Source organism: Thrips palmi, unplaced genomic scaffold (assembly GCF_012932325.1).
Source record: "Thrips palmi isolate BJ-2018 unplaced genomic scaffold, TpBJ-2018v1 HiC_scaffold_16, whole genome shotgun sequence".
Lineage (NCBI taxonomy): Eukaryota > Metazoa > Arthropoda > Insecta > Thysanoptera > Thripidae > Thrips > Thrips palmi.
The window spans coordinates 4,334,252-4,348,829 of NW_023144625.1; the positions used below are offsets into that span (position 1 = coordinate 4,334,252).

Sequence of the window (14,578 nt, forward strand, 5' to 3'; positions counted from 1 at the left end):
TATTGGTAATGATTTAAAAGTTGGCTCTCTGAACCTTAGCCCAATACCCAATGTTAATACTATACTGTCATCTTTTACTCCAAAGATAAAATATCACAAGACATGAATAAGATGAATTATGTTGGCGTATTGAGCAACAAGTGGCCTCAGCATTGAACTTCATGAGACGATTAACTGAATTTGACAAAACCTGATCCCCGTCAAATGCTTCAGATCAGACTGCCCAAAAGTGAGTCACTTAATATAAACTATAATTACATATTCCAGTCTAAATTGTTTAATTCACTGGTTGAAAATGAAAGAATGACAAAAGGCTTCTCAAATATAACTAATAAATTTGTGAGTTCATTGGTTCGAAGAAAAATATAAATCGAATAGTAACTCAAGCAGACAAGTAGCCAATTAAGCGATTCAATGCTGGCAATAAAATGTTACTCGACTGAAGGAATCGCAGTGGTTAGGCATCACGGTATTGGTGACGACAAAGGGTGATCCATGAACGCAGACCCATACTTTACCCATTATAGATTAATTTGATGTCTATATTTCTCAATTGAAACTCATATTGATTCTTGCAGTTTTTGGAGTGCTGATCATGAAAATCACTTCCATTTCTGCTCCAGACTTACATTTTCATCTCAAATTAGGTCATTTTGGACCAAAATTCTTAGGTCGAGTTTAATATTGATTGATTCCTGCAGTCTTTGGTGAGCTGAACTCAAAAATAACTCCCAAATTTTTCCCAGACTCACGCTTGACCCAATTTTGACCAAATTTGGCCCAAAATTTTTTAATTGAGTTTGATGTTGATCCCAGTAGTTTATTGTGGGCTGATAACGAAAATCACTTCCATTTTGACTCCAGACTTATATTTTCATCCCAAATAAGGTCATTTTGGATCCAAATTTTCAAGTCGAGTTCAATATTGTTTCCTACAGTTTTTGGTGTCCTGAACTCAAAAATGACTTCCGAAATTTTCTCAGACTCACGCATTACCGAATTTTGACCAATTCTGGACCAAAATTTTTGAATCGAGTTTGACGTTTATCCCAACAGTTTTTTGTGTGCTGATAACGAAAATCACTTCCATTTATACACCAGACCTACATTTCACTATATATGAGCCCATAAGTTGCATATTTCGTCAACTTTAGCCAAGTCTGAAGTGCACAAACTAATTCTCATCGCTCAGCCACACTACGCGCCCACACTAAACGGCGCGTACCCCTAGTTGGTAACATTTTTCGCCGTGAAGTTTGACAGGGGCAAGTCTTCAAATGCCACGAGCATTATAATTCTAACGATAAAAATCATGCGTCTCATATTACCCCGAAATTGTCTCATATTACCCCGGCCTACGGTACTTCCGCCGACTTCCGCGGTTCCTGCGTACTTCCGGGGCCACCACGATGATCCAATGTGGCGTTGAGGCCTCCGGTCATCGTGGTGGCCCCGGAAGGACGTCTATCGGGGACCTCACGGCATCGTCGACGGCGTTACCCAAATTTGGGTGACCAAACACCTGTTACCAAATTTCGGGAGATGAATTTTTCGTCACCCAAAATTGGGCAACGGAGTTGCATTACGTACCCATTTAAAGGGCGATGGTGGTGACCCATTCATTCTCAATGATAGCACTGCAAATGCAACGGCGAAACTAAAGTACATTTTTGGCGATACAATTGAGTATCGCCAATAAACGGCCTTACGGAAAAGTACTGCCTTCAGAACGGCGATACAAAAAAGTATCGCCAAAATTTGGCAATACTTTTGGATATTCCCAAAACCACGGCATTAAACCAAGGTCTTCTCCCCTTGATTTGTTCGACGGTTATTGCCAAATCGTGGCAGTACTCCAAAGTATCGCCAAATTTTGACGATACTTTTGTGCATCGCCGTTTTGAAGGCAATACTTTTCCGTAAGGCCGTTAATTGGCGATACTCAAATGTATCGCCAAAAAAGGTACTAAAAGTATTGCCTTTGGATTTACAGTGAGTGTACATACTAACACACTAAATGTTTCTGTACTTTTATTGTCCATAACTAAGGCCGTGTTTGAACATACGGAACACATTTGTACATAAATTAGGGCTAAATTTCGAAATTGTGCTTAGGTATTAAAAAAATTGTAGCTAATTTAAGTAAAAATTTGCACATAACGTCCGTGTGCATAAAAACAACAAAAGCTATGGACCTTAAGTCCATAAGTATTTAGTGTGTTTACTTTTGTCATAATTTTCGTTCGCGTTTTACCAAGAACAGCAGCATGATTCAAGGAACGTCGTTCAGGTTTCTTTGAGGGTGAGCCACTGAACGGCATTTTACTTGCTGGGGCGTCAATGTTCAGGGATTCCGTCATCTTTGCTACACTGTCCGTCCCAAGAAGGCTGTAGGTGACCTTCTTTTCAATATCAAGTGAGCAGTTTACCTGAAAACCATTGGACATCAATCTCACGCGCATTGCTGCTTGGAATTGCTCAGGAGTTGTATATCCTTCGCTTCCGAAGCTTCATACTAGCCAGAAGAAGGCCCACAGACTTGATGCAGAGCATGTGTTTGCTGGTGGATCGGCCCACATAGCTCAGCACAATGAGAAGAAGATCCCCCTCAGAGATGCTCATCAGATGCAATCTTTGTTGTATAAAAAATTCTGCTATGGCCATGGCACGTTTCTGCCATGAAAATCGGTATTCTTGCAAAAACTGCGGACAGTTTTTTGCGATGACCATTGCAAAATTCTGCGACACAGCAGCTCATCACACCTTCACTACCACTGTCTGAGACAGTCCCACAGGCGTGGGACATTATTTTGTCTCACGCTTGAAAGTTTGCAACAGCTGTTTGCAAGCTTTGGACAGGGGTTGTCTCAAACCGCGTCTCACTTTTGCAACTTGCAAGTGTGGCATGAAGGTGGTTCACATTTGTAAGTATGAGACTGTCGCACTTTTGGATTTGTTGTGTTTTCGCAATGATAGTCACAGGAAAGTGCGTTGAAAACAGTGTTCCCGCGATACCTTAAGACAGCACGCATGATGGTGTATGCACTATCGAAACCTGAGACCCGACTATTAAGCCTCAAAATCAACGCTACCGTAAACTGGGGTGACTTCGACACTTTTCGATTTTCTAAACGCGACTATTTTGGCGCAGGGTTCTTTTCAGCGAAACTTCGTGTATCAAAAGTACAGTCCCGTCGAGTACAACGAGCTCGAGTGCAGAAAACAGCTCCACAACAATCATTTACAAAAAAAACTAGCAAAAAACATAATTTTGTTGAAGTCACCCCAGGCCCCGCCGACCGGGATGTGACTTCGACACGCTAACTCATGCAATTCAAATTCGCCGCCATGACGGCAGTGGCCGAGTGTTAAGAGGTTATGAGGCCCTTTCAATAATATGTATTTTGTTTCAAATAAGCTCGCTCAGAACTTGTTTCCATACTCTAGTCTATCCGGGAAATTGTCGGTCTGTACAGGAAGTTGTTTTATATGTTTGTCTAAGTAAAAGTTTCAGGCAGTCGCCGGGCTCTTCTTTTGCAGGGCATGATTAAAATTCTATTTTATGTTAAAATTCAGGCCAAAGAAAGAAATTAAGCGTACTGGACGGTACTGGACGCTTCAAGTTTTCACTTATGGGACATGTTTTCGGTTAATTATAACCGTGAAGTTTGCAATCTCGTTCACAAACTCTTTCCCGGCGAATTGTCGAAGTCACCCCGAAGTTACCCCAGTTTGCGGTATTTGGCTAAAAACAGCCCATAACAACCGAATATGGGGTAAATTTAGAATTTCGGCTACTACGCCACTATTACGCATGCCATACGCGGGTGCCACCGAGTGACCCGACTTAAACGTGGCTGCATGGCCCCACGGCACCTCACCATTTTCTTGGCTTCCGCAGCGTGTTGTGAAATAAGCTTGAGTACTATGCTGCTCATCCTTTTTGACAGCACAGGAAACTGATCGTGCAATGCCTCATCCAATATCTTATCACAAACAAGCTTTATTTCCGCAGCTATAGAATCGATGCATTCCAAAGCTGGCGCTCGAAGGTCTTCCAGGCAAGGCTTGAACAAATGGGCGAAAGCTACTGTCGAAATGCTCGACGGCTCGTCTTTTCTCACATGGTCCAAGACATTCAATACTTGGTCAAGGGTGTAATGATCACAGGCATTGAATTTCTCAAACGTTTCTGCCAATGTGCACAATATACTGTAAATTTTTGATGCCCCAGTCACCCTGTAACAGGAAACAAAATCATTCGAGGGCGTCAATGAAACTGCTGGCTTCGTATTTATTGATGCGACTGGTCCACAACTATGGCTATAGGCGCAGTCTAGGAATATGCCAACAGCTGTGTGAGCAGCTCAGCACATCAAGCTCACTCCGACAGATGTGCACTTAACCCAAGGAGAACACAAATCTCATCATGAGCTCAAAATGACCTCACTTGAGGCTCATTTCCAAAAAATCACCGTGACCTCAAAATGGTCAGGTGCGGTGACGTCACGCGTGAGTCATTTTCAGCTCATCTGACCCCAAAATGACCCAAATGTGACGACCGCAAGTGACTTCATTTTAGAGTCAATCCAGACTCATTTATGATCTCGAAATGACCTCTTAGAGTGCAGGCTTGCGCTTTTCTAGTTTTGCTTCGAGATAAAAAAAAAAACAGGATTGGATACATGAAAAATTTAACAACTTATGACATGACTTATGACAACAATTTTATTTAAACATTTGAAGCGTTTAGAGGAGAAGGAACTTAAACATATTTATCACAGGCTTCATGAGACGGTGTCCAAACATTTGAAGCGTTTAGAGGAAAAGGAACTTAAACATATTTATCACAGGCTTCATGAGACGGTGTCCAGGTGGCACTTCCAAAGTAGCAACATAAATAATATCATGAGGGAGAAAAACATAAACAAAAGGACACTGCTGCAGCAGAACAAATGATAAACAATTAGAAAACAAACAAAGTAAAAATAGTCAAACTAAAAACTTCACAGCTTCACACCTAATGTCATATTATTAGCTACTCAGTACTTCTTTTTAAAAAACATTTACATTGCTGTGGGAAAATTCAAACTTCTTGACAGGAGAAACGCAGCTATATGAATGATGCATGAATGCCTTGCTCGCCCATGACATTGAAAAAAAAACAGCACCCTAATTGGAGCGAAGTACAGCAGCCAAAAGAGTGAGTAAACTATATATCTTATGATGATCAACAATCATTAATCAAGCTTCTCAGAGTCAGAGTCACTGTCAGGCTTTCTTTGGCTGCTGGTTTCAAGCCACCTCTGCACTTTGTTCTTGCAATCCACCAGCCTGCTTTTGGGAAAAACTTTCAAAATAACACCTGAAAGCAAACAAAGCGCAGACTTTTAGGGAGAGCAAGACCAACAAAGAAAAAAAAAGTCACTTGTAAAAACATTTTCCTTTAAGAGTTCATGTGCCATGCTCAAACACTTACGTGATATTACATTCATTAGCTTAGAAGTGCTGAATTTTTCCTTGTCACATCTCCCAGCCCAACTGAGGGCTCTGGACAAATTATTTGATATAAGCATTTTCAATAAAGCTGCAGTAGCATCTCTCTCAGAAGCAGAATCCATGACACAAAGTTTCAAATGGGTGACCTGCAAATTTATACATTAATTAAAATTTAAATAAGAGTGTGGATTGTAAAAAAAAATTAAAAAGAATAAATGGTACTGACCAAGGTATCAGCATTGACTGGTTTTGTTAAAAAAACTTCGAACTCTGAGAAGGCCTTGACACTTTTGAGAGGAGTGGGGGGCAGATTGGGAGGCCTCTCCACAAATTCCTCCTCAGGGGCAAGCAAGGAAAAGAGCCTGGCCTGGTTCAGCAAGACCATATCTACTTTGCTAGAGAGTTCGGATATTAGACTGCTTCTGACTCGTTCCTCCACAGACTTGGTTGAATGCATTTTAAGTGGAGGGTTGCCTACTAGAAAAAGAAGTAATTTTAACAATGCTGCTGGCAACAAAAGGCAACAAATGATAAAGGGTTAAAGTCTTACTGGAAGAGATGTCATCGCCAGTACCTGCAGCTCCTTTAGACTCAGAGTCTGAAAAGTAAGAAAAAATAAGTAAGCAGTGCCAACATGTCTCTAAATTAATGCTTGGAAAACTGTGCAATACCTTTGACAGAGCCTCCATCATTAGCATCACCAACATTTTCATCTGTGGACAGTTTTGATGGGGAGCGGCTACCACTTTGTTGAGAAGCAGTATCTGCAATTAACGCACACAAAAAATCATAATAATATTTTTTCTAAAAAAAAAGATAGGAAAGAAATTTATTGTTGCATGAGTGACAAAGTTATCCTGATATGAGTTCAACTATTTTTCACTGACCTTTATTTTGTATAGATTCATTTAATGCATCAAAAAATGAACTTCTTAGTTCCTCAGTGATGGAACCATCTCCCAAAGTCTCCGGAACTGATTCATGACAAGGCGATAAGGAACTAGCTCCAGGACCTGAAGTCTGAGTAAAATCAGCTGTAGAATGTAAAAGTTGGAAAGTTAAAATTGTTTGTTAAAAACTTATCTTTGATAAAACATTTAAGTATTATTTCAACTAACCTCGTTTATTTGAGTTAGTGTTGCCAATTATTTGAGTAAGGCTAGCAGTCCTTACAACTGTACGAGTACCTAGACGGCTTGTCATTCCCATTCCTACATCGGAGTTAGATTGTTGCTTACTAGTAGTTGGAGTATTTTCTGTGGAAAAAAAAGTGTTTGAAATGAGAATACTGTAGTTTTAATAATCAAACGTTACATTTACCAGGGAATTAGTCTTACCTTTGGCAGATACTTTGAGCAGAGTTTTACCAGGTTGTCTTTGTGAGGAATGTGGCTTCTCCTTTAATTTTAGAAGATCCTGAATTTTTGCTTGTAGGTTTGCCTCACTTGTGCTTACAGACTGATCCTCTTCTTCATCATCTGTATACACAACGTGCTTCCTCTTCTTCTTATGCTTATGCTTCTTTTTCACTTGGACTTCTTCATCACTGCTGCTGTTGTCATACCTAGTATTCCTTTTCCGTTTTCTTTTCACTCCCTCTAAATCACTTGGCTCTGTTACTACTGTATCTGTTTCATCGTTCTGTTTGTTGGCAGCCTCTCTAGCTTTCTTATATTTGTCTGAAATAATATGAATCCATTAGTAGCAATACAACTAGTAAGAGAAGGAAAAAAATATTAAGGCCACAACAAATATACTTTACCAAAAGAGTGACGGACTTTACAAGGGTATGAAGGCCAGCTAGTGTCCGGCTTCTGTAGGGTCATAACCATTTTACTCCTGGGGTCGGAGTGCCCTTTCTTAGGGGGATCCGGCCAGTAGGCCCTTGTTCCATGTTCAAAAACCCATGAGTTTGGTACTGCCTCACTGCAGAGTTCCTCAGTGCGATCCTCATTGAGGAAAGTAACTGTCGTGAACTGTTAACAAAGGAAAAGAAATTCAAAATTAAGAGAACAGCCAAAGTAAAAATCTAGATAGAGTAAGCAAGATCCAATGCAACTTTTTAAATCTAAATTTGAAAAATAAATCTTGCTTTAAGGTATTAATGATTTTAAATTGAACTGACCATGGAAATAAATAATCAGCTTTAATTCACACTTGAGTGCACTAATGGAATAGTGACATACAAATCACGTCCTATTGGAAGGAGCACTCTCTTTCGAAGAAACATTGATGAATCAATTTCTGTTTTTGATGCATCTAAATTGCCCACTTTGAAAATGCCAAGAGTTGAAGATCTCAGAGGAAAGGTGTAAATGTCATCAAGGAGCAAAAATTTGTGGGCAATGAAGGAGACTCTTCCAGTAGGAGTGTGAACAATATTTGACAGAACAAAAATATCACCATCAGAAGATTCAAAGCAACAGTCAGCTTCATTCACAGCAAGCACAATTTGACGAAATTTGATTTTTGTATAATAAGTTCCTTCATATTCATCTTGATAGTCATTTCGTACATGCAGCAATGCAACATCAACATCATCTTCTGGAATGGGCTCGATCAAATGCCCATCTCGTTCCTTGTCTCTATTGTGAAGTTGTTGAAGAGCTTTGTCACCAGACCGAAGTAGCTCCTTGATGACGCCAAGGTATGACTCATAAGGAAAGGCAGCAAAAGAATCGATTTCACCACATAAAAGGCACTCTTGAGACATGTGAATGAGGGAGTGAATGTTATAAACTACAAACTCTGGGCCAAAATACCTCTGACTATGAGTAACAAACTGGCGCAATATTAAGTCTGCAACAGCATTCATAGTCTGTGCCAAAGGGGGACTACTTAGAATATAGATGCCAGACTGAAGCAAAACATAGCTTTTCCATATCTCATCATCAGAGCCATAAAAGATGGCAAGCCCATCATACAATAGAATTCTTCTCAGCTCAGTACATTTGAACCGAGCAAGGCTTTTAAATATTCTTGGTCGTCGTTTAAAGTCTGAAGGTACATGGACTGCTAGCCTTTTAATTTTGGCATCAAGAGCCAAAACCTCAGCTTTCCGTAGTTTCCCTCTCCTCTTTTTTTGCACACCAACAATGCGCTGAAGCCACCTTTTAAATGCGCCAGCATAAATCAAATGCATCCCATCCAAACGGAATGACGAAACCATGCTGGTTGGAATTTGCTCCAAAGGCGAGTGACCACTGTGGTGTTGAGGATTTGACCGATTCTGAAATGACTCATCTGACCTGAGGGGGGCATCCATATCAAGAAACACCATACGTCTCATCAAATATATTCCTTCTACTTCACACTTTTCACAACCAAAGTATCCATTATGGGCAATTATGCATTTTACAAGAGAGCGTGCAGGTGCATCTAGAATATAATGGCGTATTCTAAATGGAACGTTCTGATCAAACAAAGGTACTCCATTTTGAATAAATCTAGAAACCTCATCAACATATTGATGCAAAAAACCAGCCAAGTTATCTTGTTTCAGTTTTTCTTTTCCACAGTAGGCTGCAATAATGAATGGCTCATTTTCATTCATTAATTTACCCAAAATGGGCCAAATATGAATGTCGGACTTGGGAAAGGGCTCAAGCCCATCAATGTTGATGTCAAGTACAATTTCATTATATTTGACAAGGTATTCTCTAGTGACCCTTTGGTCTAAATTAACTAAAATACCTTTGTACCAAAATTGACCTGAACCCAAGTTTGCCAATTCTGCCCTTCTTGGTGTACCCAGAAGGGATTTGTGGCTGAGGGGAAGAAAGGGATGGAAGGGCTGAAGAATTTTAAGCAGCCCATCAACCTTTCTGAAACTGACGCCTCTTTGAGCCCATTTTTTTAAACTGCCCAGCAACTCTTCATTGTTTGGTGCATTAATGGGGGCATTATTGGGAGGAATTATTTCAAAAATATTATCACGAGCACCCCCTTCATTTTCTCTAATTTCAAGATTGTCATCACCGTATTCGTTTTCTCCTATTTCATCTCCTTCGTTAACATCAGAGTTTTCATTTCCTTCGTTATCATCAGGGTTTTCGTTTTGTTCATTGTCGTCACCATTTCCATTTTCACTGCCTCCACAATTTTCATCACGACCATCAACACTGTCATCTTCATCATCCCCTTCGTTTCCTTCATTTTCACTTTCATTTTCTAAATGTAAACCCTCGATATGAAGCCTCCTTTGAACATCAGCCTCTGCCTGTCTGCGCTTTCTCCTGACATCCTATGACATTCACAAGTATTTAATTACAAGCACTGTCAAATGCAAACAACATTCTTCGCAACCTGATGAAGAACTCAAGTGATTCCTAATGTAAAACACTACTTTCATAATGTCAGTCCATCGCAGGCTAAAGAGGCTCTTACAAACGATTTGTTTCAAGTGCAAAAGAATGTTCTTCACAAGCTTACTAAGAAAACTGATATGAGTACAAGATTTGACACCGTCGCCGGGAATCATAACCTCACGAAGTGTTATGGAACAGTGACTGAAACGTTCTTGACGACGGTGTCATCAATTTCAGCAACGCACACCTTCAAAGGGAGATTTTAATTTATTGATTGATATCATGTACTTACTGGTTTAGAGGCCATCTTCCCGCACTTCCGAATTGCGACGCAATTTCACTAAGATGCCGACTGACAGGGTTAAACTTGTTTTTGACACGCAGTTAGTAAGTTGACGCACTCACGACAAATACGGTGGACACCAGAAAAAGATATTTTAGTCAAAACTAAAATTTAAAAAAATATGATATCTTAAAAATAATTTGAATTTATAATATTTAATAAGTTTTAGAGGTACATTGATGGACAAAAATATCATAAGGAAATTAGAGTAGTCTTGACAGGTCCCCGCGAAAATTCAAACATTAGTCTGCTTCAAATCCTCCTCCGCTCGCAGGTCGAAAGTAAGACGTTTTGGGTTAATGAAAAGCACTTACCTGCGCTGTGACATGGTTGAGCAGTGTAAATAACGCTAATTGAAGCATTGTTTTCGCTTCAAATTGGTTTCTCCTGATAAAAGTCATTTTATGCTCAAATTGAGGTCAAACACATTTGGAAATCACATTGAAGTCACCGATCGATCGTGACCTTTTTGGAGTCAAAGTGAGGTCATAATGAGATCTTAATGAGGTTTTGTTCTCCTTGGGAATCCAGTGAAATTTGTAGTACACAGGTAAATCAAAGGCGTGAAAATTAATTCCTAACCCAACAACAGGGCATTATAAATTCACGGCCTTCAGAATCGGTTGAAAGAAGAGATGTGACTTAGGATATTACTATGTTGGAAAAATTGTCCCAAATTAACGACCCAAATTAGTGACCGTCCACGCCCTTCCCTCACTCCAAAGCAAGCGTGCACTTACCCATTTGTGGATGCTCCTCCAACAAGGCTCCTTAGTGACAAGATATCTTGGAACTGTCTTACGAACGCTGGGATAGTTCCCTCCAAGTACACCTTCTGTTCAGAATGGTTTAATTCATTGCCGTACTCTAGAATCAAGTCACTGTACTTTTTGAGTTCTTTTTTTATCACATACTACAAGAAAAAAAAACCATTAACAACTCGATCCATAAGGAGCGATTGGTTAAGTCAGCATTCAAGTTTTAAGCAGCTTTCGCTCACTTTAACATCTGGGAGGTTTTCCTTAATGTGACCCAGTAACATACAGTGCAGCTTATTTGATAAGAAAACAACTCCGTTCGTGGAAGACAGATCAGGGAAGTTTGTGTCCCACCACGCTCTTTCAATTTCACGTGATGCTGCTATTGTCTGTAATGAGGAAAAACACTACCACATCAACATATGCATAGATACGGAGAAATCGATTCTGAGATCAATCGCGAATCATAATGATGACTTATTTTTAACCTTGGCTAAGTTATAAGATTAGGGATATTATGAGTTAACTGGTTCGAAAATTATTGCAGATTTTAAGGGCTGCTTCTAAAGGTTCAGTCTGAAGTAAAACGAATTGCGAGATAAATGCTTAAGGCCGAATTAGCGATTTGTTAACTTTCTATCGATTCAGTACACTCAAGGGCAAATCGGTTCCCGGCACGACAGATGCGGCTTACCGTGTTTTCCCTCATGTCTGTTGGTGATCTATTTTTGACGCCTACAATGCCCCGGCGCACGTGAACTACATTACCTTTCAACATGTCTGGTAAATCTGAAACTGAGGAAAAAATTTTCAGGAGAGATATCTCTCTGTGCTTCGAAATAATTCAGTAGAAGTTTTTTTTCCTTGTTTCGTCCTGATGTTTGTCATGACTTTCAAGTTTTGACATAACTTGATTCGAAACAAGAATGCATCCTTGTGCAATGACGAACACAGCAATGACTTTACCTGGGTCCATCAAATCAACCTTTGTTAGCACTGCCAATGTTCGAGATCCGTCTGGGTCAACTATTTTAGCGAGTGCAAGGCTTTCACTATTAACCATATCGTCGTTGGCAATCGATATAGCTAAAATTATACACAGTTCATCTTTTATATACTTCATGACGAGATCTTTGATATTCTCGGCTATATTGTCCGGCTGTCCCGGCTTGGCGTTCTGGAAAATAGAATGCAAAGTACACTGCCATTCTCACTTCTTAGAAATGAATGCATGCGCGATCATTTTAGCTTCATTTTTAAAATCAATGTTACACTCTTAGTAAATTACGTCTGTGGTGTCACACCCACCTTCACTAGCCCAGGAAGATCAATCAACGACATGTTAGTTACATCAGGGGAGTTAAATGTCAGAAATATTTCTGTGTGGGAAACTGTATTTTCCAGGCTAGTCAGGTCCTGTGTCTTCCTCTGAATTTCCCTTTCTATTTCTTCTGGGGTGAACCTTCTGCCCGGATGATGCACGAACTCTCCCCACGGAGCTGTCAACAACAAATACATGGACATGCTGCCAATGAAGCTTGTTTTTCATGAGCAATGGCACTAGATTGACGTCAAGCAACGTTTCTTGTCCTTTCAAGTGTCGACCACACAGTGTCCGACTATGAATCATGGTCCGACGCCTGCACGTGTAGTGTAGGGCACTGCTTCTCCTTCTCCTACGGTACGGTTTCCTGTTCCAGAGCTGTGGCCCCACACTTCAAGCCGTTGGACATGCTGTGGTCGACACTTGCAGGCGTAGGACAAACTTGTCTCCGCTTAAAAATGTCGACTTGTCTTACACTTACTTAGGTTTGCATCGTAACTCACCTTGAGTGGGATCGGGTGATTCCGTGCGTAGAGGGCGTTTTCGTGTCCACACCCTCCCCAGAGCGAACTTATTCGAGTGCAGTCCATTTATACACTTAAGAATCTTGTTTGGCACTAGAATAGCTTGTTCCCTTTGTATACGGACTTTCAAAGCTAACATGTGACGCGGGAGAGGGGCCAAAAGGGTCGATTTTGTAAGTTCCGTCATGTCCATTCGCACCTTACACCAACTTTGCGGCTCTATAACCCTGCGTTCCATTCAAATCTTCGAATTCCACACACACCCATCAAATCTTTAACTAAGAGTGACTATCTTGCTTGAATTTGAAGATCGTATATTGATTGGAACTGTACTTTCAGAACGCGTACTAAATGTCCACCGTACTCCGACTTTTACCTTAGCGGTTTCAAAGTGAGCACCAAAAAAACTACTAGGAGTGCTTCCTGCTCAAAACCACCGCCGTATTCAGAATCAGCACGGTCTGTTTACCATAAGAACGAATTTCGGTGGCGAAAAAGTGAGGGGGGTGAGTGTGCGAGTGGAAGTTGTGTGTGAAATCGGTGGGTTGTAACAATTGGTGTAATTTCCGTACGCCCCTCTCGCTCCTCGTCTATTGGGTTTTGAAAGACATCCTACACTTGAAAAGATGTGTCTTGACGTCGAACTAGTGTGCCAAACTTATGGCATATTTCTGTGGCGATATGCAGTTGCAGTGAGCCAGAAACACCTGTTTGTAATTTCCGTCAAGCGTAATTTCCGTCATATTTTCAGTTAATTTCGTCATATTTTATAGGGGGAGAAAACGAAAGTCAACTTTTAGCTCGCCCACGCTCAGAGTGTCTTCCTGGGGTTCAATTGATGCCATCTAGGCCAAATTCCGGCCGAACAAGCAAGATTGATTACTTGACTTTCTTAGGTGGCTAAAACGGCCCCTACGCACGGAATCACCCGATCGCATTTTTTCAGATGCAGCACCAAGGGGCAACGGGTGACCATGTCTCCCCCTCGGGGTAAGATGGCGTGACCTACCAGGGACTCCAGTACTGAGCTTTTTCCTGCACTCTGTGACACAAAAGTGATAATAAACGAGGAACAGTAACATCGAAAGCTGATGCTATTCAACCCCATGTACGTCACCGTGCCTTTGGGGGAGGGGGAGTGACAATCACTGGTAATCAATCGTGTGTACGCTTTGGACCTGAGTGGTGGAGGTGGACCCTTCGCTTTAACCTACCTGACTCCCCAGAACCGCAAGCCGGGGTAGAGTTATCAAGTTCTTTCCTATTTTCGCCAATGCCTGTTGAATTTTGAACACTTGCTGGATCGGGTCCGCCATTTCTGCTGTAATAGAAAAATACCGTCAATCTCGGATGGGTATTCCTTGCCCACCAAGTGACATTCGATCTCACACCGCATATGATTTTGAGCGACGGAACCAGACAAAACTTGGGAAAGTCTTTCCTGGGAGGATCGCGACACTTTTATCAGCTGATTCTATAATATCGAATACAAGGGGTACGATGGTCTGCCGTGGAATCACCTGCCAAATCAGTGATTTTAAAAACTGCAAAACGGGCCAAGGCCAAAGTGCAGGTATGAAAAAATGGGATTCAAAATTAAAAGCACCAGACGCTGGTCCCGGTCACAAAACGGTCACAACTAACTCACCAGTGACAGGGTGCACAGCAGCTTTGAGGAACAAATTCGGACCACAAAGATCCCCGGGCCGGTCCCCGCGTCGACTGTCGGCAAAAGCGTCGGCGGCCTGTACTTGAAGGGCGTGATTTGCCGGCCTGCCGTTTTCCTTCCCGCCTCTTCCGGTGATCCCGCCTGGTGCGTGGCG

At 41.2% G+C, this 14,578-nt stretch overlaps 2 protein-coding genes across 2 annotated transcripts in view; both read right to left on the reverse strand.

Annotated features, from left to right (window-relative positions):
• The window catches only part of LOC117642411 (dynamin-1-like protein), a 34,446-nt gene extending 19,949 nt beyond the window's left edge, over positions 1 to 14,497 (reverse strand). The window contains exons 1-11 of the mRNA XM_034380596.1: positions 14,404 to 14,497; positions 13,970 to 14,076; positions 13,691 to 13,797; positions 12,735 to 12,748; positions 12,216 to 12,406; positions 11,874 to 12,084; positions 11,602 to 11,702; positions 11,150 to 11,296; positions 10,890 to 11,062; positions 3,882 to 4,239; positions 2,255 to 2,429 (exon numbers count right to left, since the gene is read on the reverse strand). Coding sequence (XP_034236487.1) covers positions 2,255 to 2,429; positions 3,882 to 4,239; positions 10,890 to 11,062; positions 11,150 to 11,296; positions 11,602 to 11,702; positions 11,874 to 12,084; positions 12,216 to 12,406; positions 12,735 to 12,748; positions 13,691 to 13,797; positions 13,970 to 14,071 — 1,579 coding nt within the window. The 5' untranslated portion in view covers positions 14,072 to 14,076; positions 14,404 to 14,497. The remainder of the gene's footprint in view (positions 1 to 2,254; positions 2,430 to 3,881; positions 4,240 to 10,889; positions 11,063 to 11,149; positions 11,297 to 11,601; positions 11,703 to 11,873; positions 12,085 to 12,215; positions 12,407 to 12,734; positions 12,749 to 13,690; positions 13,798 to 13,969; positions 14,077 to 14,403) is intronic.
• Positions 4,504 to 10,222, reverse strand: LOC117642416. Its single transcript, XM_034380599.1, has 10 exons — positions 10,099 to 10,222; positions 7,262 to 7,475; positions 6,837 to 7,178; positions 6,618 to 6,755; positions 6,387 to 6,533; positions 6,171 to 6,263; positions 6,050 to 6,097; positions 5,726 to 5,976; positions 5,480 to 5,645; positions 4,504 to 5,365 (listed from the first exon to the last, which is right to left on the reverse strand). The coding sequence occupies exons 1-10, from the start codon at positions 10,111 to 10,113 to the stop codon at positions 5,241 to 5,243; spliced, it is 1,539 nt and encodes a 512-aa protein (XP_034236490.1). The 5' UTR covers positions 10,114 to 10,222; the 3' UTR covers positions 4,504 to 5,240.
• Positions 14,498 to 14,578: the final 81 nt, after the last annotated feature.